This window comes from Oncorhynchus kisutch, linkage group LG4 (genome assembly GCF_002021735.2).
Source record: "Oncorhynchus kisutch isolate 150728-3 linkage group LG4, Okis_V2, whole genome shotgun sequence".
In the NCBI taxonomy this organism is placed as follows: Eukaryota; Metazoa; Chordata; class Actinopteri; order Salmoniformes; family Salmonidae; genus Oncorhynchus; species Oncorhynchus kisutch.
In genome coordinates this window covers 8,210,458-8,237,783 of record NC_034177.2, presented here as the reverse complement: position 1 = coordinate 8,237,783, position 27,326 = coordinate 8,210,458, and the positions used below count along the sequence as shown (strand labels likewise).

Genomic DNA, 27,326 nt, shown 5'->3' with positions numbered 1-27,326 from the left:
GCCATGTGTTCCAGTGGACTTGTGGGTGTTCTAACGTGACATTTTCAATGTAAAAAAATAAATAATAATAATAGTTTTCTCAGTGTTTGGCTCTTTCCCTCAATGTCTCAATTTCACCTTTATCCCTGTCTTTGTCTCCCACAGCTGTGTCAGGCCAAGGGCTTTGTGTGTGAGTTCTGCGGCAACGACAAAGACATCATCTTCCCCTTCCAGTTGAACAAGTGCACGTGCTGCGAAGGTGAGCCCCCCCTGCTGGTGGGAGGACTGGGAGTCCCACGGGCCCCCTCTCCCTTCCTCTCCCCCTCCTGGAGAAATTGGAAGTTCCGCAGGCTGGCCAGGGCCCTGTCGCAAGACAAGAGAGAGGGAGAGGGAGGAGAGGAAGAGGGGGAGGAAGAGAGTGAGGCAAGGGAAGATGAGGAGAAATGGACTGGAGAGAGAGAAAAGGAGAGGAGGAGAACAGAAGGGGAGACGAGGAGGTTATTCACAGCGTTCCAACATGGAACTCTGGCCAAGGCCTTTTGGAGTAAAGGAAAGGAGGAAGATGAGGAGAATCTAGGAGGGCAAGAAGGAGAGAGGGAAGGAGAGACCAAGACAGGGAAAGGAATGGAGGAGGAAGCAAAGTTTGAAACTGAGGAGGTTGAGAACAAAGAAAGGGAGGACAGGGAAGACAGTGAGGGAAGTGCAGAAGGACACGGGAAGAAAGAGCAGGGCAATTTATTTAAGGCCCTCGGTGTCAGCAAACTAACCAACACTTTCTCCAAGGACAAAGGATCCAGGGAAAGAGAGAAAGAAAAACAAGGGGATGTGGATGGGACAGAGAAGGAAGAGAAGAGGGGACTCTGGAGAGTCCCAGGGGTTGGGAGGCTAGCGAAAGCGTTCTCAAAAGGGGAAGTAGAGAGGAAAAAGGAGAAAGGAGAGCTAGAGGAATTAGACAAGTGTGACAGTAAAGGGAAATTCTTTAAAAAAGATTGTTCAGACAAAGGAGAAAGTGAAGTACAAGAGAGTAACAGCAGCGTAGTAGTGGAAGGAAAGGACGGATGGTTCACCGTGAAACCTCCGGTTTTGGGCCTTAGGTTGCTCAATGTTTTCTCCAGAGACACCAGAAAGAAAGAAGGGAGGAAGATGAGTGATGAAAAAGAGAGAATGGAAGAGCAGGAGACCCCATCTAACTGGAGATCCTGCAAAACACGCAAAGCCAGGAGGGTAACAATCGGTAGGGGAGAGAGAGAAAAGAACCGGGGTGAGAGGGCGGTGGAGACAGAGGAGGAGAGAAGTAGAGGGGGAGGATCAGAGCAATAGATGGAGGGCGGTGGAGGAGGAGGAGAGAAGTAGAGGAGGAGGATCAGAGCAATAGATGGAGGGTGGTGGAGGAGGAGGAGAGAAGTAGAGGGGGAGGATCAGAGCAATAGATGGAGGGCGGTGGAGGAGGAGGAGAGAAGTAGAGGGGGAGGATCAGGACAATAGATGGAGGGCGGTGACCAAGACTCTCTCTCCAAGCCTAACGGAAGTGAAGTCAGATAGAGGATGGAGGGAGGAGTGCGAGGAAGGGAGGGAAAGCAGTGTTTCATTGCCCTCTCCTTGGAAAACATAGATGACTTCTAAACAGAAAGAAATTCCCTCTCGAGTATTGTGGGAAGGATGAAGAGAATAGCAGAAAAGGTTTGGTTACAATCAATCCCTAATCAGTTGCTGTATTCCAAATCAAACTCCTATGGCTTACTGGTCAATTTGGAATTAGGAAAATATCTTCATCTCCAAAAGACATGATTGAGAGATGCAGAATGTAGCACATTAACATTGACTTGCACTAGCTGTGATGGAAACACGTGTGGACCGAGGTGAATTGGTATGGAAATGTTTAACTTAGGATATTGTTTACTTGGGTATCAATTCACATTGGCAGTCGCAGCCTAGAATTTAAACCTCCTCGTTAATTTCAATGTTGATCACTTCTTGTGTGGAATTCTTTGCGTTTCTGTGTGTGTGGTGGATTGAGTTTTCTTCACTATGGTGGTGGTTGGTTGGACTGGTTTTCATCGCTATGGTGGTTGGTTGGACTGGTTTTCATCGCTATGGTGGTTGGTTGGACTGGTTTTCATCGCTATGGTGGTTGGTTGGACTGGTTTTTATGGTGCAGGGTGGCACTACTGGTGGAAGGTAGTTATAGGATGTTCTGACATCTTTGGTTGTGGCTGCCACGGTTGTTTGATCTTGTCTGGCCTTTCCTTGTTGCCTCACTGAGCTCTGGCCTCTCCTAGGTGCCTCACTGAGCTCTGGCCTCTCCTTGGTGCCTCACTGAGCTCTGGCCTCTCCTTGGTGCCTCACTGAGCTCTGGCCTCTCCTTGGTGCCTCACTGAGCTCTGGCCTCTCCTTGGTGCCTCACTGAGCTCTGGCCTCTCCTTGGTGCCTCACTGAGCTCTGGCCTCTCCTTGGTGCCTCACTGAGCTCTGGCCTCTCCTTGGTGCCTCACTGAGCTCTGGCCTCTCTTTGGTGCCTCACTGGGCTCTGGCCTCTCCTTGGTGCCTCACTGGGCTCTGGCCTCTACTCAGTATGGCTGTGAAAGGTCAAAAGGTCCTACTGGCCTCACCTTCTGATGTACAGAATGTGTGTGTTAGAGGTCATTGTCAGATGATAACATTGTTTTTTAACCGAGTGTTTTCGGCTACAGTGTTTGTCAGCTGTGTTCATCAATTTCAAATGTGACATGGCATAATTTTCAAGAGTTGCTATTGCTGTCTGCCCTGTCTGAAATGTGATTTAGTATTTGAAAGTAGTTCTTTGTGTGTTATTTAAGAGACAGGTTTATATTGTGACGCGTGGGGAAGAGAGATGTGGGTAATGGAGGATCAACTGGTCAGAGAGAGAGTGTTGTTCGTTCGATATGTGCCTGGCTGTTCACCATTTTATTATTTAAGCATCAACTTCTCTGTTTGAATGTCAAATAAACACATTTGTGAATTGCAGTTTCTTTTGTCATTTCATTATCGTGGGGAACAATAATATTCATTAGAAATATAGGGTTTTAAAAATGTGTGCATTTGAAGCTTCTACACAGGTGTTTTCTGAAATGGTTCAGGCACACATTTTGAGCTTTAGAAGCGGTGTCTCTGCCTCTATTGAGGCTTCTCATTTGCGGTCATGTCTGAACTGGTTTGAGTGGTGAACTGACTCTTGACAAGTTTCTGTGTTTTTACCACTCCTCTGTCCCACCTTCTGCCTTTGCCACTAGCCTTACCTCTTATTTTATAGTTTTCTGTCACCCCTCCCCCCTCGCTTCAGAGACTATCATTGGCTCTTCTGCCGTGACATCACAACACCTCAGTCCTCTTCCCATTGTGAGCAATGTTGTCAAACCGGTTATTAGCGTTGCCGAACGCTCCCCCCCATGTTTGCTTAAGTTGGTCAACAGGGGAGTTATGAGGTGGAACACCCCCTTTTTGAGCGAATAAGGACGTTGTCCATTTATGTCCCGGTGTTCTTTCTCTACACATCCACAAGACGATGTCTTTTTAAATGGGACCCATTTTTGTGTGTCTATCTCTTACATAGTGTTTCAGAGGGCTAGTTTTTGTTCCGCTGATATCTTTCTTTTGTGTTTTGTCTTTCAGAGTGCAAGGCGTGTTTCCACAGCAAATGTTTTCAGGCAGGCAAGGAGTGCCCGCGGTGCCAGCGCTTGGCAGAGCGGCGGGAGAGGATGGCACGCAAGAACATGGAGGAGCAGGAGGATGAGGAGGAGGACGAGGGAGGCGGGAGCTAGGAAGATGAACTGAGGGAACGAGGGTGGCGGGGAGCTAGGACGACGAACTGAGGAAACGAACGAGGGTGGCGGGGAGCTAGGACAACGAACTGAGGGAACGAGGGAGCTGGAAAAGAAAGATGGAAAAACCAAGAGCACAACATGACAATGATTGTAGGGACCTTATTCCTTCAACTCCTCCCTCCATTCGTCCCTCTTTCCCCTGAAAGTCCAGCTTCTGGATAGCGGATGAGCTCTGATGGTTTGGATTCTTGCTGTTGTTTTTTGAAGGTCTTGCCAATTTGCTAAATAACATATTATATTAACATATTGGCTGCTTTTATGGTTTTCTGCTCTGATTGCAGATATCCATCGTATGATGTAGTCCTGCCATTTATGTAAACAAGTTGATCAATTTAAATAGAACAAGGAAGGTAGAAATACTGAAATCAACCACAGTAAATAGAAAAAGGAATCCCTTTAATACAAGTGCGATTTACTCCAACCCATTTCAGGCTATTTTAGCCAAGTGCCTCTGCGACCAATGGTCTTATACTGGCAGAGCTGGTGCACCATTGGTCGTTCTGGAGGAGTTGGAATGACAGGTCTTTGGAGGGAGTCTTTCAGTCAGTGTTGCACAGAGTTACGAATATTTTGTAAGATGAGACAGCGTGTTTGTCCTGCTTTGTGTGCATTCTACAAAAAAGTGTGTGGTGTGTGTGTGTGTGAGAGAGGGGTGTGTGTGTGTGAGAGAGGGGTGTGTGTGTGTGAGAGAGGGGTGTGTGTGTGTGAGAGAGGGGTGGGTGTGTGTGAGAGAGGGGTGGGTGTGTGTGAGAGAGGGGTGGGTGTGTGAGAGAGGGGTGGGTGTGTGTGAGAGAGGGGTGGGTGTGTGTGAGAGAGGGGTGGGTGTGTGTGAGAGAGGGGTGGGTGTGTGTGAGAGAGGGGTGGGTGTGTGTGAGAGAGGGGTGGGTGTGTGTGTGTGTGAGAGAGGGGTGGGTGTGTGTGTGTGTGAGAGAGGGGTGGGTGTGTGTGTGTGTGTGAGAGAGGGGTGGGTGTGTGTGTGTGTGTGAGAGAGGGGTGGGTGTGTGTGTGTGTGTGAGAGAGGGGTGGGTGTGTGTGTGTGTGTGAGAGAGGGGTGGGTGTGTGTGTGTGAGAGAGGGGTGGGTGTGTGTGTGTGAGAGAGGGGTGGGTGGGTGTGTGTGAGAGGTGGGTGGGTGTGTGTGTGAGAGAGGGGTGTGTGTGTGTGTGAGAGAGGGGGGTGTGTGTGTGTGTGTGAGAGAGGGGTGGGTGTGTGTGTGTGTGTGAGAGAGGGGTGGGTGTGTGTGTGTGTGTGAGAGAGGGGTGGAGGGGTGTGTGAGAGAGGGGTGGAGGGGTGTGTGAGAGGGGTGTGTGTGTGTGTGAGAGGTGTGTGTGTGTGAGAGGGGTGGGTGTGTGTGTGTGTGTGAGAGGGGTGGGTGTGTGTGTGTGTGAGAGAGGGGTGGGTGGGTGTGTCTGTACCTGCTGAAAAGCACCAGCCTAATTGGACACTTAATATTTCTGCTTTTGTGTCAAATATGAAGTGTGTTTTTTGTTGTTGATTTATTCAATTTAATTGCACTGGTCTGTTGGGTTGGGGGTGGGGGGCAAGGGGTGTTGGTGATCTTTATCTCACACAAAGCATATAGGGCTTTACAGGTTATAGTACCGTTCTGCCTCGTACGACCATCCTGATCTTGTTGCTACATGGATTCAACTTGGGCCTCTTGGGCTGAGGTCCAATATTCCTGAAGGGCTTTACAGTCTTTCATGGTGTTGCTGTATTCAGAGGGTTCGGATTCCCCACAGCGTGTTAATCATCCCAAGTTTCACCATTTTAATGTTTATGACGACTGATGGAAAGAAGATATGGAACGGTTGTGTTTGAGTTTTGGGAAAAAAATCTATTTGGTTTTCTGTTGGTCGCTGTGGTTAGCGATGTTGTGTCTTGAGGGGGGGGGGGGGGGGGGGGAAGAGAGAATGTGCTCATTCACAAGACGATTGGTAACACACAACATTTTGCTCTGATTTTCTTGCCAGATTAAGCCCTCTGACTAAGAAGCTTTTAGGGTGGAGAATTTCCTTTTAGACTTTGTGTCAGTGGGAAACTAGCCCATATATAACACGGCTACATATATACAGACTGGCATGCCGCTGTAGAAAAAAAAAAAAACTCCAGAACAGCATAGTGTTGGCCCCTCACAAGACTCATAATTCAATGTTCCCTTCCGACAGATATTTGTGTATAGTCTATTGCCAACCAGGGGAGTATAACCTTATTCATCTAACATTTTAACAAGCCTGCTTTAAATAGAAACGCTATTGATATAATCGTCGCCCGGAAGGTGTCTGGGCCCCGTCCATATAGTAGTATCCATTATGATCTGAAAGGCAAAACTGATCCTAGATCAGCACTTCTACTCCGAGACACATTGTGAATATAGGCCCTGATCTTCAGTTGATTTTACTGATGGCCTCCCCGATCCAAGCAGACTCCCGTCCTTATTAAATATAACACTGTTTTTTTTTACGTGTAGGGTGCTGTGGAGCTTTAAGTAAACTACTGGAAGAAAATGCTATTGTTTGTGTTTTATGTACTGTTATATAATTCAAATATGATGACAATTAAAGACTGGTCAGACTGTTTTCTCCTGGTGTCGTTGCTGGTTCCTGGGGGATTGTGGGATGGATGGGTGGTTTGTACGGTAGCCCTTAGGGGCAAAGTAGCTTTGGGTTACATCCCAGTCTTGTTTCTCCTGAAGAGTGCACTCACTTCCCTCCATGGAATTTAGAAGAATTGACCGGTTTATGGAAACTCCCTCTAGCGCGTGCCTTACACCAATCTAATGCTTTAAAACTTGGGAATAGTGAACGAGTGAACACATGAGGAGGAAGGAGAGATTATTGGGACAATGGCTTGATGTTTTTCTGCCACAAGGCACAGAATCTTACATTTAGACAGGAGTCCAATGAAGCGAATGGAGTCAAGTAGAAGGCAAGACAATTAGGAGGTGAATTTATAGCTGTTTTCCATTGTTATTTTACAGCTCCGCAGGCTGTTAGCAGGCTTAAGTGTTAATTGAGCCCTGTGGGTAATGAGGACTGGCATAGTAAGGGCTGGTGTGTATACACACACACACACACACACACACACACACACACACACACACACAGAACACAGCTCTTTCAGTCAAGAGTACTTCAGTTTATTGTTAATGAAAAATGTGTATTCAGATCTCGGGGCTTCTAAACCTTCAGGGCTTCTAAACCTTCAGACCTCAGGGCTTCTAAACCTTTGGGGCTTCTAAACCTTCAGACCTCAGGACTTCCAAACCTTCGGGGCTTCTAAACCCTCAGGGCTCCTAAACCTTCGGGGCTTCTAAACCCTCAGGGCAACTAAACCTTCAGACCTCAGGACTTCTAAACCTTCAGGGCTTCTAAACCTTCAGACCTCAGGGCTTCTAAACCTTCAGACCTCAGGGCTTCTAAACCTTCGGGGCTTCTAAACCTTCAGACCTCAGGACTTCCAAACCTTTGGGGCTTCTAAACCTTTGGGGCTTCTAAACCTTCAGACCTCAGGGCTTCTAAACCTTCAGGGCTTCTAAACCTTCAGACCTCAGGGCTTCTAAACCTTCAGACCTCAGGGCTTCTAAACCTTCGGGGCTTCTAAACCTTCAGACCTCAGGACTTCCAAACCTTTGGGGCTTCTAAACCTTTGGGGCTTCTAAACCTTCAGTCCTCAGGGCTTCTAAACCTTCAGTGGGGTGTTATTCTTGGTGAACATGGTAGCGTTTCACTAAAATCTCCACAGGCATTTAGTATATCAGATAAACAACATGTAATAAGCCTACATGGACTGTAGGGGCATATGACTGTAGGGGCGGCAGGCAGGTAGTCTTGTGGTTAGAGGGGGAGCGGCAGGTAGCCTTGTGGTTAGAGGGGGGGTGGCAGGTAGCCTAGTGGTTAGAGTGTTGGGCCAGTAACCGAAAGGTTGCTAGATCGAATCCCCGAGCTGACAAGGTAAAAATCTGTCGTTCTCCCCCTGAACAAGGCAGTTAACCCACTAGGCCGTCATTGAATATAAGAATTTGTTCTTAACTGACTTGCCGAGTTAAATAAAGGTTTTAAAAAATGTATGTGTTAACTTGATTTTTCACCAAATTAAAACTACATTTAAAAAAAAAATCGGAGATTTATGGTACATACATTGGTCTCACCCCCCCCCCCCCTTCTTTCTTCTCTCTGGGTGCATTTGTTTTAGTTCGCCCCACTGCCTGAGGTGATCTGAGATGTCACTTTCAGACCAATGGAATGGGCAAGTTAAAACAAATGCACCCTTTTGGTCTCTCATTGGTTGATCCAGATGCACCACATACAGATAATGACCATGGCGTAGCAGGAGATGAGGAGGAGGTAGATACGGAAGAGCAGGAAGTCCAGTACGTAGCCTACGTGGCACCACTGTTCCTGAAGCACGCCCTCCTTTTGCATCGACGTCAGGTGGGCACGCAAGTCACTCAGGTCCTGGCAGATCTGACGCAGCTCAGGCACAGAGGACACCACCCCAGGACCTAAAAACAACAAAGGGATGAGCATAGATGCTTAGCCTATGGTGCTGAAACATTGCTATTGGTCAGCAAAGACTGGATGCTCAATACGCAGTTGATCATGTTTGAGCAAGCACATAGTTCACAATAACAACATATTACCTACAGGGGGTGTTGAGCTTTCTGATAATATGATGTTTTGTTATATAGAAGGGATTGGGGCAGTTTCCTGGTAACCCAGTTCATTTAAATTCCGTAAATGATTTAAATTGTGAAGTTTTTAAATTGACTTGAAGGTTGAAATGGAAATTATCCCAAACTATTACTTTATAACAGTTTCATGTCTGCTAATCACATCTACCTGAAATGAGCCCAGATTATTTAATACTTTCATGTCTGCTAATCACATCTACCCGAAATGAGCCCAGATTATTTAATACTTTCATGTCTGCTAATCACATCTACCTGAAATGAGCCCAGATTATTTAATACTTTCATGTCTGCTAATCACATCTACCTGAAATGAGCCCAGATTATTTAATACTTTCATGTCTGCTAATCAAATCTACCCGCGAATGGCTCCTCACCAATGGTGCTTGTAGTGTGCTGGGCAGGGATGTGCACAGGGTTGGCTGGTGCAAGGACCCAGGGAGGGCTTGTGGGGTTTGGTCTGTCTGTCTTGTCATCCTGGGTGGATCCTCTGGAGGCTGAGGGTTGAACAAGCTCCTCGGGCCACTGGTAGCAGATCATACGGGCGATGTGCTTCAGGATGACCACACGGACCCAGTGGGGCACCTCGCGGTACTTCTTGGAGTTGGAATGGAGCACATTAGTGATGATGACTGTCTCCAACAGGCTGATGACCATGAGAGCCAGACACACTGAAAAGTAAATTCCTGAGAGGAGGAGGGGGGGGGGGGGGGGGGGGGGGGGAGGATAGCAGGGATACTACAGGGTTAGGTGGGTTAAATTCTCTTCCAATTCAGGAGATGAGATTAATTGAGATGTGCCATTTATTTTCAGAGGACTTCGGGTTCACTCCCAGAAGTACCTGAAGTGCAATGGAATTGCCCCCAATTAGTAGGGAGGGACACCACAGGAGGATGGTGGCACTTTAATTGGGGAGGACAGGCTTGTGGTAATGGCTGGAGTGGAATAGGTGGAATGGTAGCCAACACATGGTTTCCAGGTGTTTGATGTCATTCCATTGACTCCGTTCCAGCCGTTATTATGAGCCATCCTCCCCTCAACAGCCTCCAGTGAGGGACACAGTGTTTTGTTTATTTTGTTGCTCCGTGTCTAAACCACAACACTTATCATAGACCTCAGTGCTCCGTGTCTAACCCACAACACTTATCATAGACCTCAGTGCTCCGTGTCTAACCCACAACACTTATCATAGACCTCAGTGCTCCGTGTCTAACCCACAACACTTATCATAGACCTCAGTGCTCCGTGTCTAACCCACAACACTTATCATAGACCTCAGTGCTCCGTGTCTAACCCACAACACTTAACATAGACCTCAGTGCTCCGTGTCTAACCCACAACACTTATCATTAGACCTCAGTGCTCCGTGTCTAACCCACAACACTTATCATAGACCTCAGTGCTCCGTATCTAACCCACAACACTTATCATAGACCTCAGTGCTCCGTGTCTAACCCACAACACTTATCATAGACCTCAGTGCTCCGTGTCTAACCCACAACACTTATCATAGACCTCAGTGCTCCGTGTCTATCCCACAACACTTATCATAGACCTCAGTGCTCTGTGTCTAACCCACAACACTTATCATAGACCTCAGTGCTCCGTGTCTAACCCACAACACTTATCATAGACCTCAGTGCTCCGTGTCTAACCCACAACACTTATCATAGACCTCAGTGCTACGTGTCTAACCCACAACACTTATCATAGACCTCAGTGCTCCGTGTCTAACCCACAACACTTATCATAGACCTCAGTGCTCCGTGTCTATCCCACAACACTTATCATAGACCTCAGTGCTCCGTGTCTAACCCACAACACTTATCATAGACCTCAGTGCTCCGTGTCTATCCCACAACACTTAACATAGACCTCAGTGCTCCGTGTCTAACCCACAACACTGATCATAGACCTCAGTGCTCCGTGTCTAACCCACAACACTTATCATAGACCTCAGTGCTCCGTGTCTATCCCACAACACTTATCATAGACCTCAGTGCTCCGTGTCTAACCCACAACACTTATCATAGACCTCAGTGCTCCGTGTCTATCCCACAACACTTAACATAGACCTCAGTGCTCCGTGTCTAACCCACAACACTGATCATAGACCTCAGTGCTCCGTGTCTAACTCACAACACTTAACATAGACCTCAGTGCTTCGTGTCTAACCCAAAACACTGATCATAGACCTCAGTGCTCCGTGTCTAACCCAAAACACTTATCATAGATCTCAGTGCTCCGTGTCTAACAGGTAGACCAGGGGCCGTATCACAGCGTATCCACAAAGCGTCTCGAAGTATACATTTGGTCGTTTTGCTGATAATAGAGACATTTTACTCCTACTGTAGAAAAGGCAGTACTACTCCTCTCCTCTCGACGTAACTTCCCCTCCCAGTTCCTTCAGATTCCCTTAAATCCCGTTAGTTTGGCTGCTCGGGCTACCTTAGTTATTCCTCACCTATTATAGCTAGCCCTGCCATTCCTAACCAATCAGAGCGCTTGGAAATGCTCATCTGGACACGAACACCTGCCTACTCAGGTCAGAGTGTTATCGTCGCCGGGAAGGGAGAAGATGCACATTTCTGAAGACGTTTTTTTATTGTCAACAGTAACACCAATTTCTGAATGTGGTGCATCAATGTAAGTTGCAGGAAAGTGTATTTTTTATATATTTTTGTACATACCTTGTAATAATTAGGTAATTACCAGTAATTACTTCCTGTTACTTTGATAGCTTTTAGACATATATTCTACTGTTATGGTTGTTTACTATTCTTTAATGTTAAGAGTTGCCAATGCTGCGTTAACAAAGTGTTTATCATATGTACGTATTATTCTTTACTGTCAGAAGTGTTATTGTTGCATTGGCTGCACAAATACTTTTGCTGTGTTGGTAAACATAGTCTTTTTGCATGCACACGCCACCGCAGCGTTTTCCATAGTGGCCTTTATTAAGGTGTTTTATTGTGCTGCCATGGGGCGAGCTTCTAGAGTCATCCCACAGTCATCCCACAGTCATCCCACAGTCATCCCAGAGTCATCCCAGAGTCAACCCACAGTCATCCCAGAGTCACCCCACAGTCACCCCACAGTCACCCCACAGTCATCCCAGAGTCATCCCACAGTCATCCCACAGTCATCCCAGACGGTTCTTGGAGCTTGCTCATGAACAGAGTAATTTGCGACTCTGTGGCTCCAGGGCAGATCTGATAAGATCTCAGCCTGGCAGATTCTCACGCAAGGCTGGAGAGAGATGATGTCATAAATCGTGATCCTTTGTCAATACAAGTAATTAGTTTCTCTCTCTCCAAGAGGTGAATGTTTAAGTTTATGTTTATATTGATGCTGTGTTTATAGACAAGTTGTAAGTGTAATGCCATTTATTTCACCTTCGGAGGTGCATTTATCAAACCTATCGCGGAGAAAAAAGTGTTTTGTTAGGAGCTCTCCTCAAACAATAGCATGGCATTTTTTTTGCAGTAATAGCTACTGTAAATTGGACAGTGCAGTTAAATTAACAAGCATTTAAGCTTTCAGCCGATATAAGACACTTATATGTATCGACATTTGTTGTTTCTCTAAAATCTGCCATCCTGACACAAGGTGCTGCATGATTTACAACTGTCCTGTTGACTGGACGACGATCCCCTTAAAACCTCTTTGGGCTAGGGGGCAGTATTTTGACATCCGGATGAAAAGCGTTTCCAAAGTAAACTGCCTGTTACTCAGGCCCGGAAGCTAGGATATGCATATAATTGGTAGATTTGGATAGAAAACACTCTCTAAAACTGTTAAAATAATGTCTGTGAGTATAACAGAACTGAAATGGCAGGCGAAACCCCAAGGACAAACCATCCCAAAAAAATACATTTTCAGCCTTCCACTGTTTTCAATGGCTGTCACTTTTATGTATTATGAGGTGAAAACCTCCCCGATTGCAGTTCCTTGGGCTTCCACTAGATGTCAACAGTCTTTAGAAAGAGTTTCAGGCTGGTATTTGGAAAAATGAGCCAGAAGTTGTAGTTATTCTAGGTGGCTCCCATTTTGGCTGTAGTGTTTCCATGCGCGTGGAGGAAAGCGCGTTCTTTGTTATTTATCTCCGGTAATGAACATACTATTCTCCGTCTTAAATTTGATCATTTAGTTATGTATTAGGGCACCTAAGGTTTGATTATAAACGTTGTTTGACTTGTTTGGATACGTTTATTTGTAACGTTTGGGATTATTTTGTATGCATTTTGAAGGAGGGAAACTGAGTGGATTATTGATTGAAGCGCGCCAGCTAAACTGAGTTTTTATTGATATAAAGAAGGACTTTATCGAACAAAAGGACCATTTGTGATGTAACTTGGACCTTTTGGAGTGGCAACAGAAGAAGATCTTCAAAGGTAAGGCATTTATTATATCGCTATTTCTGACTTTCGTGTCGCACCTGCCTGGTTGAATTTTTTTTCTTCATGGTTCTGTATGCGGGGCGCTGTACTCGGATAACCGCATGGTGTGCTTTCGCCGTAAAGCCTTTGAAATCTGACACAGTGGCTGAATTAACAAGAAGTTACGCTTTATTACACATGTATTTTCATGAATGTTAAATATTTATATTTCTGTAGTTTGAATTTCGCACTCTGTGATTTCACCGGATGTTGTCGAGGTGGGTCGCTAGGGGAACGCCTGCGCTAGAAATGTTAAGAAGCGTGGTTGAGCGGGTCATGTTTCAGAGGACGCATGACTCCACCATCGCCTCTCCCGAGCCCATTGGGGAGTTGCAGCGATGAGACAATATTGAAAACTGGGGAATAAAAGGGGGTACAAAAAAAAAGTGTATAAATAGCCTGGCTGGGCTGATGGGATAGTGGAGTCAGATGGAACTGAGTAAATAGGCATTTTAACGTAATGAATGCGGTTTTAATCAATCAGCACTCAGCACTCAGTATGCACTGTATATTGCATACTTATAGTGGGTGAGGGTATTCACAGCCAACCACTCAGAAGGGTGAGGGTATTCACAGCCAAACACTCAGAAGGGTGAGGGCAACCAGCCAACTGTGTTTACATGGTCTTTCTAGCTGGATTTAGCTAGAAGAAGAAAAAAACAAAAAAAACTGTTTTTGACATGGTCTGTCATTTCGCCGGATTTAGTGACCAATAGTTTTTTTTACATGGTGCATAATTTCTCCGGATTTAGTGACCAATAGTTTTTACACTGACACTTATGGGTTAAAACAAAAGCTATGCATGAAACCTATTTAGTCAGAAGAGTTCCACCTAGTCGACAGATATTTAGGATACCTCAGGAGCTGTCCAAACCAGTTAAGACTTGATTATAGAATGAGCAAGTGGTTGCTGCGCCAAAGACAGGCTATTGCTTTGGAGTTGTTGAAAGAATGCATTGATATTGCTATATGATCAATCCATAAATAATCTAGACACATCCATCAGTATCTTTTGCGCTTTTTACAACGATTTCACAAGGTCTAATTTACATGATATGCCTAAATACTTATAACCACGAGGCTAATAAATCGAAAAACAAATATTTGATTATTTATTTCATTAACCTATATCATGTTATTTCAAGTTTCCCGTTGGGAGCGCATTCCAACGCGATTTAGAGTTGTTGAACGGGAGTGATAAGTGTTTTGATTAACGGTAGTTTAATTTGATCAAACTTCTGTTTTGGGGCATGCATATAAATTGGGCTATTGAAACATCTAGGGTCTATGTGTTGGTGAAAATTATAGACCATTCAACATTTTATGCAACATTGTCGAGAAGTTACTTGATGCCTACTGTACCAACGCGATTTAGAGTTATTTAACCAATTCTGATATTTTGAGTAACGTGATAGAATCATACAGCATGATTCCGGTTGAACGCGGATTTTTTTATAATCCTATCGTTGTATCAATACATTCGATCCCGTGCCAACATAATAGTCAAGAATTAAGAGTAGCAAAATGATCTTGTCAGTGAAAGTTGTAGGTATCAAACTTTTTACCAAATGTTCCCGGTGATTCAACTAACACATGACAAGCAAAGCCACAGTGCACACTACTACCTATGTGATAATTTTTTTCTTACCTTTATTTAACCAGGCCTAGGAACAGTGGGTTAACTGCCTGTTCAGGAACAGAACGAAGGATTTGTACCTTGTCAGCTCGGGGGTTTGAACTCGCAACCTTCCGGTTACTAGTCCGACGCTCTAACCACTAGGCTACCCTGCCGCTAAAGCTTTTTGAGTGGCTACCCTGCCGCTAAAGCTTTTTGAGTGTTTACCAGCATTTGAGTCTGATAATTGTCTGAACAAAAGAGTTAATCTGATATGCAAATAGTTGCTTGTTTTTCAGTTTCTTGAAATACTTTGCAAATGTAAATTATTTCAATGTGAAAACTGAAATGGTCAATTAATTCCTTATACATTTTAGCATACGCACGTATCCAGAGAAACTTACAATACTGAGTGCATACATTTTCGTACTGGTCCCCCGTGGGAATCGAACCCACAACCCTAGCATCTTTGTGTGCACTTATGAACAGGACGCTGACCTATGAGGGGGGTGCCGTTGGCCGTGCTGGGCAGCAGGTCGTTCATGATGAGCAGGAAGACGGTGTAGCCCAAAATAAGGGTCATCTTGAAGGAGGCGCGGTCCACGCTGTGAGGGGGCAGGTAGAAGGAGAGGATGTCGATGAGCATGAGGAAGGAACTGGGGATGAGCAGGTTGACCACGTAGAGCACTGGCCTGCGCTTTATCACCACCTGGTGGTGAGATGAAGCAAGTACAGCAGATGTATTAGGAGACACATTGGAGAGCAGAGAGACAGCAGATACAGTGAGTATTTTTACTGTACCACAACCTCTGTTGATGCTTATAAAAAAAGTCTAACCCATGAGAAGTGCATGTATCCCTGTCTTAGCGGGTCTCTCTCTCCCTCCACATCTCCCTGTCTCCCTGTCTATCTCTCTCACCCAGAAAGTGATGATGTCCCATTCGTCGATGCCAAACTTGAGGACAGAGGTCTCTCCATAGATGTTGACCAGCTCCCACTCCCCACTAGCCTCCAGGTACTGTTTCGAGTTCCCCGACATCTCCTCAAAGGACAGGGCTGGAGTCAACCTCACATCCTTTACTAATGGGGAGAGAGGGGGGGGGGGGTCATTCCTTTTCCATTGCCAAAGTAGGCTTTGGGGGGGGGGGGGGGGGTGTATTATAGGGTATTACTAGCCGGGGGGGGGGGGGGGGTGTATTATGGGGTATTAGTAGCTGGGGGGATAATAGTAGCCGGGGGGGGGTGTATTATAGGATATTAGTAGCTGGGGGGATAATAGTAGCCGGGGGGGGGTGTATTATAGGATATTAGTAGCTGGGGGGATACTAGTAGCCGGGGGGGGTGTATTATAGGATATTAGTAGCTGGGGGGATAATAGTAGCCGGGGGGGGGGGTGTATTATAGGATATTAGTATTTTTGTATATTATTGAAGATCGTACGTTAGAAAATCAGGTGTGCTTTCATTCCTACATTATTGTTCAAATAGACACCTATCTTTCCTCTGGATTTTCTAGATTGTGCAGATCACAACCCGGAAGTATTAACACGACACACAAGGGATATTACAGCATGCTAGTTGTGTATTAAGTGGTGAGTAGGCTACAGTATGTATATCAGGCCATGCTGTTTTCAACTCTCTAGAGACAGCAGGAGTAGTAGAGATACCCTTAATGATCGGCTATGAAAAGCCAATTGACATTTACTCCTGAGGTGCTGACTTGCTGCACCCTCGACAACCACTGTGATTATTATTATTTGACCCTGCTGGTCATCTATGAACATTGCGCTGAAGGAACATCTCCTCTTTCCTTGACGTAGACTGACCTATTATCCCTTATTGATGTCACCTGTTAAATCCATTTCAATCAGTGTAAATGTCGGGGAAGAGACCGGGTAAAGAAGGATCATTGAGGCATGGATTGTGTATGTGTGCTATTCAGAGGGTGAATGGGCAATATAAAAGATTTAAGTGCCCCTGAACTGGGTATGGTAGTAGGTGCCAGGCGCGCTGGTTTGTGTCAAGAACTGCAATGCTGGGTTTTTCACACTGAATAGATTCCCGTGTGTATCAAGAATCGACCACCCCCCAGAGGACATCTAGACAACCTGACACAACTGTAGGAAGCATTGGAGTCAACATGGGCCAGCATCCCTGGGGAACGCTTTTGACACCTTGTAGAGTCCATGTCCCAATGAATTGATGCTGTTCTGAGGGCAAAAGGGGGTGCAACTCAATATTAGGAAGGTGTTCCTAATGTTTTGTCCACTCAGTGGTGTGCATGCAGTAGCCTATCACAGTGGAGTTAGTTACTGGTGTGCATGCAGTAGCCTATCACAGTGGAGTTAGTTACTGGTGTGCTTGCAGTAGCCTATCACAGTGGAGTTAGTTACTGGTGTGCATGCAGTAGCCTATCACAGTGGAGTTAGTTACTGGTGTGTGTGCAGTAGCCTATCACAGTGGAGTTAGTTACTGGTGTGTGTGCAGTAGCCTATCACAGTGGAGTTAGTTACTGGTTACGTGCTTCTACACCTGCATTGCTTGCTGTTTGGGGTTTTAGGCTGGGTTTCTGTACAGCACTTTGAGATATCAGCTGATGTACGAAGGGCTATATAAATACATTTGATTGATTGATTGATTGGTGTGTGTGCAATAGCCTATCACAGTGGAGTTAGTTACTGGTGTGCGTGCAGTAGCCTATCACAGTGGAGTTAGTTACTGGTGTGCATGCAGTAGCCTATCACAGTGGAGTTAGTTACTGGTGTGCATGCAGTAGCCTATCACAGTGGAGTTAGTTACTGGTGTGCATGCAGTAGCCTATCACAGTGGAGTTAGTTACTGGTGTGCGTGCAGTAGCCTATCACAGTGGAGTTAGTTACTGGTGTGCATGCAGTAGCCTATCACAGTGGAGTTAGTTACTGGTGTGCGTGCAGTAGCCTATCACAGTGGAGTTAGTTACTGGTGTGCATGCAGTAGCCTATCACAGTGGAGTTAGTTACTGGTGTGCGTGCAGTAGCCTATCACAGTGGAGTTAGTTACTGGTGTGCATGCAGTAGCCTATCACAGTGGAGTTAGTTACTGGTGTGCATGCAGTAGCCTATCACAGTGGAGATAGTTACTGGTGTGCATGCAGTAGCCTATCACAGTGGAGATAGTTACTGGTGTGCATGTAGGAGCCGAAGGTAAACGAGCAGTTCTGCACATCGAAGGGGAAGCTGAAGATTTCCAGGTTGCAGGCGCTGACGAGGCGCAGCATCCTGTCCCAGCGGATGTGGCCTGTGTGGTTGACGTAGACGTAGGGGCATTGCTGTGACACGTCGTCGTCCACGCTGAGAGACAGAGAGGGAGGCAAAGATGCATCAAAAATACCCTAAAGACCAATGTATCAACATAAAATGAACTCTAGCAAAGATTGTGTTTAGTTATAATACGTGAAATGTGTATTTTTAAATGTACAAAAAAATACATTTGCAAGTAGCCCTTTTACAATAGTGTTTTCGGTAAAGGTTACAGAACCTTTTGACTTGCTATGACTGTGACAGATGGTTGTTAATCTAGTTGAATGCAGAGTGTCTGCAGAAGTGACTAAAATGTAAAAAAAATAAATGAACACTTGCAAAGTACACTGGATATTATTTGAATGAGCTCGACCCCCTAATTTGGCCTTGTTAATTATTTTATTTTTTAGACTTCTGATACCGATGCAGGAAATTTGGGGTGAGATCGGGGCACAAAATTGTGAACTGCTATAAAAAAAAAAAATCTAATATGAAAGTTTTTTTGCAATTTGCCAATAGAAAATACAGCTCGTTAAAGTATTTTGGAACAATATACACTACGGTTCAAAAGTTTTGGGTCACTTAGAAATAGCCTTGTTTTTTGAAAGAAAAGCAATTTTTTTTGTCCATTTAAAATAACATAAAATTGATCAGAAATACAGTGCAGACATTGTTAATGTTGTAAATGACTATTGTAGCTGGAAACGGCTGATTTTTAATGGAATATCTACATAGGTGTACAGAGGCCCATTGTCAGCAAACATCAATCCTGTGTTCCAATGGCACGTTGTAATAGCTAATCCAAGTTTATAATTTTAAAAGGATAATTGATCATCCGAAAACCCTTTTGCAATTATGTTAGCACAGCTGAAAACTGTTGTCCTGATTAAAGAAGCAATAAAACTGTCCTTCTTTAGACTAGTTGAGTGGAGTATCAGCATTTGTGGATTCGATTACAGGTTCAAAATGGCCAGAAACAAAGAAGTTTCTTCTGAAACTCATTAGTCTATTGTTGGTCTGAGAAATGAAGGCTATTCCATGAGAGAAATTGCCAAGAAACTGAAGTTCTGGTACAACACTGTGTACTACTCCCTTCACAGAACAGTGCAAATTGGCTCTAACCAGAATAGAAAGAGGAGTGGGAGGCCCCGGTGCATAACTGAGCAAGAGGACAATTACATTAGAGTGTCTAGTTTGAGAAACAGAAGCCTCACAAGACCTCAACCGACAGCTTCATTAAATAGTACCCGCAAAACACCAGTCTCAACGTCAACAGTGAAGGACATGAGATAGAGGAGAGAAGGACATGTGATAGAGGAGATAAGAACATGTGATAGAGGAGAGAAGAACATGTGATAGAGGAAAGAAGGTCATGTGATAGAGGAGAGAAGGTCATGTGATAGAGGAGAGAAAATCATGTGATAGAGGAGAGAAGGAGGAGGTGATAATGGTTGGGGGGGTTGGTTGACCCCAAGTTTTATACAGGACATGAAGATAGGCGTATAGATGAGTAAAACAAAGTCAGTTTTCTTCGGACACTCACAACTCATACACGATGATGTCAGGCACCCAGAGCTCTTTGACTGGCAGAGAAATCCTGGTGACTCCGCCACAAGCATCAGAGTCCCAAACCAGGAACTGATGGTGCCAGTACTAAAAAGGACCCAGTAAAGAATTAGGCTTAGGGAAGCTTATACCACTACAAACTGTTGGCAAAATAAAATAGGAAGATCTCTTGACATTCACCAATCTCAACCACAGGAAAGTAGTGAGGATCTGGGTCTTCTCATTCTGAAATAAGACCAAGCAAGAAAGCGGATAATTGTTAGTAACGAATGAATTGAATGAATGGACCCTATGCAAAGAGGAACATTGTGGCCTTACACTGTCCAACACTCACCACGCCCAGGACAGCATACAGGGTGAAGGAGATGTTTGTTATGGTGGGATTGCTCAGGTTGACTGCCGGTCTGAAGGATATGCGATCAAACACAGTCTGCATCGACTCGTAGGTTGGACCGCTGTGGCCCTCTTTACAGGTCAAATCGCACTGGCATAAATATACTTAAGAGCATAGAGGAGAGAGTGAGAGTGAGAGTGAGAGTGAGAGTGAGAGTGAGAGTGAGAGTGAGTGAGTGAGTGAGTGAGTGAGTGAGTGAGAGAGAGAGAGAGAGAGAGAGAGAGAGAGAGAGAGAGAGAGAGAGAGAGAGAGAGAGAGAGAGAGAGAGAGAGAGAGGCAGAGAGCAAAAGGAAAGAGAGAAAGAAAAAAAGTGAGACAGAACGAGAGATGGTAGGAGGAGCCCACCCATAAGATTAAATGCTATAGTATCAATGGAACCTAATCAATAAGGACAAGGTTATTCATAAGTAAGGGACATTAGCAACCTCCAAACTTTCAAAACTGCCCAAACTCATATCATGCAACATGGTATACTACATTGTGTCAATTTGGTCAAACCTCACCATTCAGCTAATACTGTAGGCTACCATACATACCTACAGTATTTGTCAAAAGTGATAATTCTCAGTAATTTAAAACATTCAATTTCTCAAAAAGGCGTCATTCACGTTTGTAATAAGGTCTTTTTAGAGGGACATAAAAAAAAATATTGTAACAAACAAACATTGACAGATGAACAAAAACATTATACCTTAAAACAAACCAGAAGGACAAATGAAAAGACAGTCACAGGGATAGAGGGAACCAAACAGGTCACTTTTATGTAAATACATATGCGGAACATCTAAACTTACACTGAGTGGACAAAACATGAAGAACATCTTCCTAATATTGAGTTGCATCCTTCCCTTTTGCCCTCAGAACAGCCTCAGTTCATCAGAGCATGGACTCTACAAGGTGTCGAAAGCGTTCCACAGGGATGCAGGCCCATGTTGACTCCAATGCTTCCCACAATTGTGTCAAATTTTCTGGATGTCCTTTTTTGGTGGTTGACCATTCTTGATACACACGGGAAACTGTTTAGCGTGAGAAACCCCAGCAGTGTTGCAGTTCCTGACACAAACCAGGCACTTAAATCTTTTGTCTTTCCCATTCACCTTCTGAATGGCACATATGTGGAATCCATGTCTCAAGGCTTAATCCTACTTGAACCTGTCTCCTCCCCTTCATCTACACTGATTGAAGAGGATCTGACATCCAGAAGGGATCATAGCTTTCACCTTGGATTCACCAGATCAGCCTATGTCATGGAAAGAGCAGGTGTTCATATTGTTTTGTCCACTCAATGTATTTCCCTTGTGCATATTTCATTGGATTAATAAGCATCACTAGCACTTACCGATGCGATCAAATATATTGGCACATGAACTGTTTATCTAGAGATTTTGGGCGGCGTTTACACAAGTCTTTTTTTTTGCACTGGACCCCCAAAAAATTTCAAATAAAAAATGGCCTAAATTATTTAAAAAAATCGAATGAATTTATCTGGAGGCAATGATTCTCATTTACTGTGTAATGTATCACACTCGTAATGCCTAAAAATAGCCCTTCAACCAGTTTAGAAAAAAAAAACCAGAACTTTCCAGGTGAGAAATAATTCAAAAAATAACTGAGTAGCCATAGCCTAGTTAGATAATTATATTTCTAGCAAAACATGCTTAAAATGTTCAAAATATTGTTAAAAACACATACAATAATTTACAACATAATAAAACTTCAAATCTAACATGCAAATGAAGGATATTACCTGCCAATAGAAAGAAACCTGATGTAAGAATGAATCTCCATGGTTGTCCCATAATGTGCCCTGTTGGATGGTACTAGTTAACCAAATGTCCTGCACATACACAGCTCGGACCAAACTGAATGATTGACTTATAATGCAGACACACACACACTGTGAGACCACAGCCCCTTTTCACACTACTGAGTCAAGCTGGGCCAAACTGAACCGTGCTGGAAAACATCTGAGCTAGCTAGTACAGTTTGTCTTGGGTCGGCGGCACGATAGTGGGAAAAGGGACACACACGCGGTCTCTAATCACAGTCTCATGATATCGGTCACACGAACACAACAGAGTTGTTTTTTTAACACCTGCAGTAACCACTCAGCCATTACATTTTTTTTTTTGTTCAATACATCTGTGCCCATGGGAGATAAACTGGCCTTGTAGAAGTCTTTGTAGCTTAATCACACCATAGGTTCTGATAATGGCACACATTTAATTGGATGTCAACTAACATCACTGGTCCTAAGGTACAGCTATACAACCAATCATAAGTAATATATAAGTATATTTATATATATATATATTTTTACAACCAAGAGGTATTCGCCCATTACTGTAATACAGAAGATATATATTTCTGTGTTTTAAAAAAAATACAAATATTTAACCTTTATTTAACCAGGCAAGTCAGTTAAGAACAAATTCTTATTTTCAATGACGGCCTAGGAACAGTGGGTTAACTGCCTGTTCAGGGGCAGAACGACAGATTTGTACCTTGTCAGCTCGGGGGTTTGAACTTGCAACCTTCCGGTTACTAGTCCAACACTCTAACCCTGCCGCCCCTGCTACCCTGTTGAAACACTCTTTAGTAAAAAGTCTTCATGGCGACTCCGGGATGCTTATCATGAGTTTGATTAGATTCATTAGGATCCCCATTAGCCGACGCCAAAGGCTTAAACCATATAATTATAAAATGATCCGTAAGGGGATCACTGAACATCTCTCAGAACACTTTTTACACCACTCACTTACGGGTGCGCAGGTTGTATATATTGCTACTTTATCAAATCTCTAGTAACTCGTTATACCCACATACCACACATACCACACATACAACCTCACAATACTTTTCTACCAGCCGGCTATGCTATCCTTAAAGTACGGTCAAACTCAGAATACTTTTCCTGTAGGCTATCACATGATTATGTGGGCTTTAATGTACAGTCAAACTCTGAATACTTTTCCTGTAGGCTATCATGTGATTATGTGGGCTTTAAAGTATAGTCAAACTCAGAATACTTTTCCTGTAGGCTATCATGTGATTATGTGGGCTTTAAAGTATAGTCAATCTCAGAATACTTTAAAGTGTGGTCAAACTCCGAAAACCCACTATTGATCAATATTATCTGTCAATATTATCTGTCCAGATTAATTATTATAGGAAAAACAGTTCTGAAAACTTGAACTGCAAAATGTTGTGTATGAGGAGGACAAGAGCCAGACGATGTCTGAGTCCAAGCCGAAGGAAACGGATCAACAAGTCAGGACGCTCTCATCCGGGTCCCGGTACCAAATTGTGTGGAAAATATGTTCCAAAGATTAAGGCAGGGGCTTTATAATGATATAATAGAAAAATATTTAGTGTGAAATTAAAGCAGCTGCTTGTATTAAATATGTTTCTATTATATCATGAAATAGTCCCTGCCATAATCTTTGGATCCGATTTTACACAACAGCTCTTTGGAAAAGATGGTGTTTGACCAAAGACAATACTATTTATCTGTAAACCAATTGACAACAGACTTTCAGCACGGTTATAGAGAAGGGTACTCAACATGTACTGCATTAACATAAATCACTGATGATTGGTTGAAAGAAATTGATAATTTGAAGATTGTGGAAGCTGAACTGTTAGATGTCAGTGTAGCCTTTGACATTATTGACCATAACCTGTTGTTGAGAAAACATATGTTTCATGGCTTTTCAACCTCTGCCATATTGTGGATTCAGAACTATCTATCTCATAGAACTCATAGGGTTTTCTTTAATGGAAGCCTCTGTCAAACACGCAGGGTGTGGTGTACTGCAGGGCAGCTCTCTAGGCCCTCTACTCTTTTTTATTTTTTACCAATGACCTGCCACTGGCATTAAACAAAGCCTGCGTGCACATGTATGCTGATGATTCAACCATGTTCGTATCAGCAAACACAGCTAATGAAGTCAATGAAACCCTTAACAAAGAGTTTTGGAATGGGTGGCAAGTAATAAACTGGAACTGAACATCTCTAAAACTAAGAGCATTGTATTTGGTACAAATCGTTCCGTAAGTTCGAGACCTCAGCTGAATCTGGTAATGAATAGTCTGGCTGTCAAACAAGTTGAGGAGACTAAATTACTTGGTGTTACCTTAGAACATGTCATGGTCAAAACATATAGATTCAATGGTTGTAAAGATGGGGAGAGGGACGGTATGTTCATACTAAAGAGATGCTCTGCTTTTTTCACACAACACTCCAAAAAGTTCTGTAGGCTCTAGTTATGTCTTGATTATTGTCCAATTATGTGGTCAAGTGCTGTGAAGAAAAACCTAGTTAAGCTGCAGCTGGCCAAAAACAGAGTGACACCTCTTGCTCTATACTGTAATCAGAGGGCTAACTTAAATACTATGAATGCCAGTCTCTCTTGGCTAATAGTTGAGGAGAGACAGACTGCATCACTTCTTCTTTTAAGAAGAAACAATAATGTGTTGAAAATTCCAAATAGTTTACATAGTCAACTTACATACATTTCTAACACACACACTTACCCCACCAGACACGCCACCAGGGGTCTTTCACAGTCCCCAAATCCAGAACAAAATCAAGAGAGCATACAGCATTACATAGAGCCGTTATTGCATGGAACTCCCTTCCATCTCATATTACTCTAATGAACAGCAAACCTGCAACACCTCACGGACCAATGCCTCTCCCCTATCTTGACCTAGATATTTTGTGTATGTATTAACATGTAGGCTATGTGTGCCATTTTAAAATTCATTTAGTTCTGTCCTTGAGCATTTCTTGTCTATTAATGTTCTATATTATGTGATGGACCCCAGGAAGAGTAGCTGCTGCTTTTATAACAGCAAATGGGGATACTAATAAAATCCCCCAAAATTACTTCCTGTATGTCAACACTAATCAAACAAGGATGTGGTTTTTGGATGATCCCCTACTTTGCATGTCATTGATCCATGTCTTGCATGACAGATCTTCATCATCATCATTGATCCCCCATCAACATTACAATTCAGACAACGTCTCAGATGACCCCAATGAATTGTTGTTAGTAATGAAACAGTGTTTTTTGTGAAAGTATGTTTATTTGACAAATAAAAATATATTTCCTCTAATATAGTAATATATAAGTCAACACACCTACTCAGTGCAGCCAGAAGATCAAACAAGCGATCGTTGAAGTTATGGTAATGTTAAGGTAATTGTTTTTAAATCTCAGCAGCAGTTGACAACATGGGAGACTTGTACGCAGTGGTGTAGTGGAGGGTAAGCACTATTTCCTTACATTTTGTATTTTAACACAACCATTTAGCCACTTATCATGGAAAAATGGTTAGAAATTACAAGGATCTTTACTTTATTCACAATGAATGACATTGACCCACCTATTTTTTTAACCAGTACATCACTGGTTGTACGAATTACTCCAGATGCTGAGGATGACGATGAAGCTGAAGGTGATGAAGATGCAGTAGATGCCAAACAGCAGCCGGTCGAGGATGTAGCCCACCTGCATCCAGTCCTGGGAGATCTGGTTCCCGTCCACATGCTGGGCCACCTGGAGGCGGATGGACTGGAGCTCATTGCCCAGATTCCTCAGCTCCGCCAGGGCTGGATCGTCTGCCTCTGTCCACATCTTACCTGGTTCTCCTGTTTGAACCTGTCTCTCCACCGTCACTAGAGGGCAGACTTTCACGTCTGTTTCTTAGAGACAAGAGAGAAGGAAGGGAGAAAGGTGAAATTATGAATATACCTCCTAAAGACAGAAATGATTGGTTGTCTAAGGTCGGACCTAGTCAAGGTTCTGGAAAAAATGTATCAGAGTGATTCCTGCATTTATGTTACTGTTCAGGCCTGTGATCGAATGCTTCACTATATTGCTTTGGGTTGGACAAGACAAGGATCTGCTAACTGAATGAAAGTCTGTGTAGAAAAGGCCCATGGAGTTGGTGGAATAATCCTTTAATTCATTGCCATTTACTCAGCTAGGCCAGGGGAGCTTTAATTAGGTCAGATGGAAATGATCTCAACAGATCTCAACTCCATAAAAGGAGGAAATTGCCATCGCCTGAGCTCGCTGCTTTCTCTTCCTTAACTCCATCTGATCCAGAAGTTCTGTGCGTCCATGAATCCACCACTCAGTAAATATACCACTTTATGGTAAAAGGAATTCCTGCCTCAGTCTCATCCATTCCTCTGTCACCTGACACGTGACCACCTGTTCACCTTCACTGTCAGTCATCCTACCTGTCCAGCTACCCACACAGATTCCATTAATATTTCAGTCTGTGTAATTGTAAATCCCTGGAGGATCAGACAGGGTACCTCTTGCAACTGGATTGAGGATGATCTTGTCCACTCTGGATTTCTGAGGCAGCCAGACGAGGGTGCCCATGAAGCGCAGGACGAACACTCGGACCCATCCAGGCACTGGGTGGAAGTTACTGGAGCCGACCAAGAGGTTGGTGATGAGAATAGTCTCCAGCAGGCTGGCCACCATCAGAGCCAAGCAGATGGCGAAGAACACATCTGCATGTGCAGGAGGTGAAGAGAGGAAAATATTCAGCCACTCTTAGGAGGACAAAGGAAGTGGACTTCAAAATGATACTTGCCCCTAACCAGCTAATCCAATAACACAAAGTAAACATCTACATTTATAACTTACGAAAAATATGGTGTTTCCAGTACACATGTTTTCATACTCACTTATCAGTGGAATGGTGCTTCCTGTAACGGGCAGCAGGTTATTTATGATGAGTAGGAAGACTGAGTAGCCCAAAATAAGGGTCATCTTGAAGGAGGAGCGGTCCACGTTTTGGGGTGGCAGCAGGAAGCTGAAGAGATCCACAGTGATGAGAAAGCAGCTGGGGATCAGGAGGTTCACCACGTAGAGGGTTGCTCTGCGCCTCAGGACAATCTACAGTTTAGAGACACAATGGGGAATGAAAACCTTCAAGGGTGATTTGGTGTCGTGCAGTAGATTCCCATTTCAGATAAGACAAAGCCATATATAGCTGAGTTAGCATCCTATTTATAAAATATGAAGTACTCTCTGACACAAAATTCAACGCTCTGCAGTTGTAGAGCCAAATGATTGGCGTCTGAGAAATTGCAGTTCTTTGGGTTCTTACATAGAAGCAAAGCTCATCATAGGGGTTGCTTTCTCCCTGATTGAATGTTGATAACTTGAACTTGCTGGATTTGATGTCCTCCAGCTCCCACTCCCCTTCGGTGGACAACACGCTAATGGAGCGTTTCAGGATGTCCTCCACCTTCTTCATCCCTATCAAGATCTGTCTGTTTAAGATGGAGATATATATTTTTTGCAGGGGCTGTGTCTCCATCCACCACATCGGCCAATGACGGCCTTCAGCATCTGCGGTGGAAGGTTGCTGAGCTACAGTTGTGTTTGTCAGACCATAGATAGATATATTTTTTTGCAGGGGCTGAGTCTCAATCCACCACATCGGCCAATGACGGCCTTCCGCATCTGCGGTGGAAGGTTGCTGAGCTACAGT

The 27,326-nt window shown here is 44.0% G+C and overlaps 2 protein-coding genes and 1 long non-coding RNA gene across 3 annotated transcripts in view; 1 reads left to right on the top strand and 2 right to left on the bottom strand.

The window, feature by feature from the left end:
* Positions 1–4,536, top strand: part of LOC109889024 (run domain Beclin-1-interacting and cysteine-rich domain-containing protein) — a 69,784-nt gene extending 65,248 nt beyond the window's left edge. The window contains exons 20-21 of the mRNA XM_031822218.1: positions 145–238; positions 3,609–4,536. Coding sequence (XP_031678078.1) covers positions 145–238; positions 3,609–3,757 — 243 coding nt within the window. The 3' untranslated portion in view covers positions 3,758–4,536. The remainder of the gene's footprint in view (positions 1–144; positions 239–3,608) is intronic.
* Positions 4,537–5,920: 1,384 nt separating this feature from the next.
* LOC109888571 (uncharacterized) lies at positions 5,921–7,726 on the bottom strand. Its single transcript, XR_004209636.1, has 2 exons — positions 7,482–7,726; positions 5,921–7,317 (listed from the first exon to the last, which is right to left on the bottom strand). It is a non-coding gene; the product is annotated as an uncharacterized LOC109888571 (long non-coding RNA).
* A 100-nt stretch (positions 7,727–7,826) lies between these two features.
* LOC109888507 (5-hydroxytryptamine receptor 3A-like) lies at positions 7,827–26,203 on the bottom strand. Its single transcript, XM_031822217.1, has 10 exons — positions 26,134–26,203; positions 25,234–25,512; positions 19,740–19,903; positions 19,586–19,630; positions 19,383–19,492; positions 17,721–17,890; positions 15,482–15,642; positions 15,061–15,271; positions 8,886–9,194; positions 7,827–8,322 (listed from the first exon to the last, which is right to left on the bottom strand). Exons 1-10 carry the CDS (start codon positions 26,201–26,203, stop codon positions 8,099–8,101), a joined length of 1,743 nt encoding a protein of 580 aa, XP_031678077.1. The 3' UTR covers positions 7,827–8,098.
* Between the last annotated feature and the right edge of the window lie 1,123 nt (positions 26,204–27,326).

Coding starts and splice junctions, on each gene's coding strand:
- LOC109888507 (XM_031822217.1), bottom strand. CDS start 26,203: ATGGGCACCCTCGTCTGGCTGCCTCAGAAATCCAGAGTGGACAAGATC. Junction 19,493..19,585: donor CTTTCCTGTGGTTGAGATTG/GTGAATGTCAAG, acceptor GGTCCTTTTTAG/TACTGGCACCATCAGTTCCT. Junction 17,891..19,382: donor GACATCATCGTGTATGAGTT/GTGAGTGTCCGA, acceptor TCTGTCTCTCAG/CGTGGACGACGACGTGTCAC.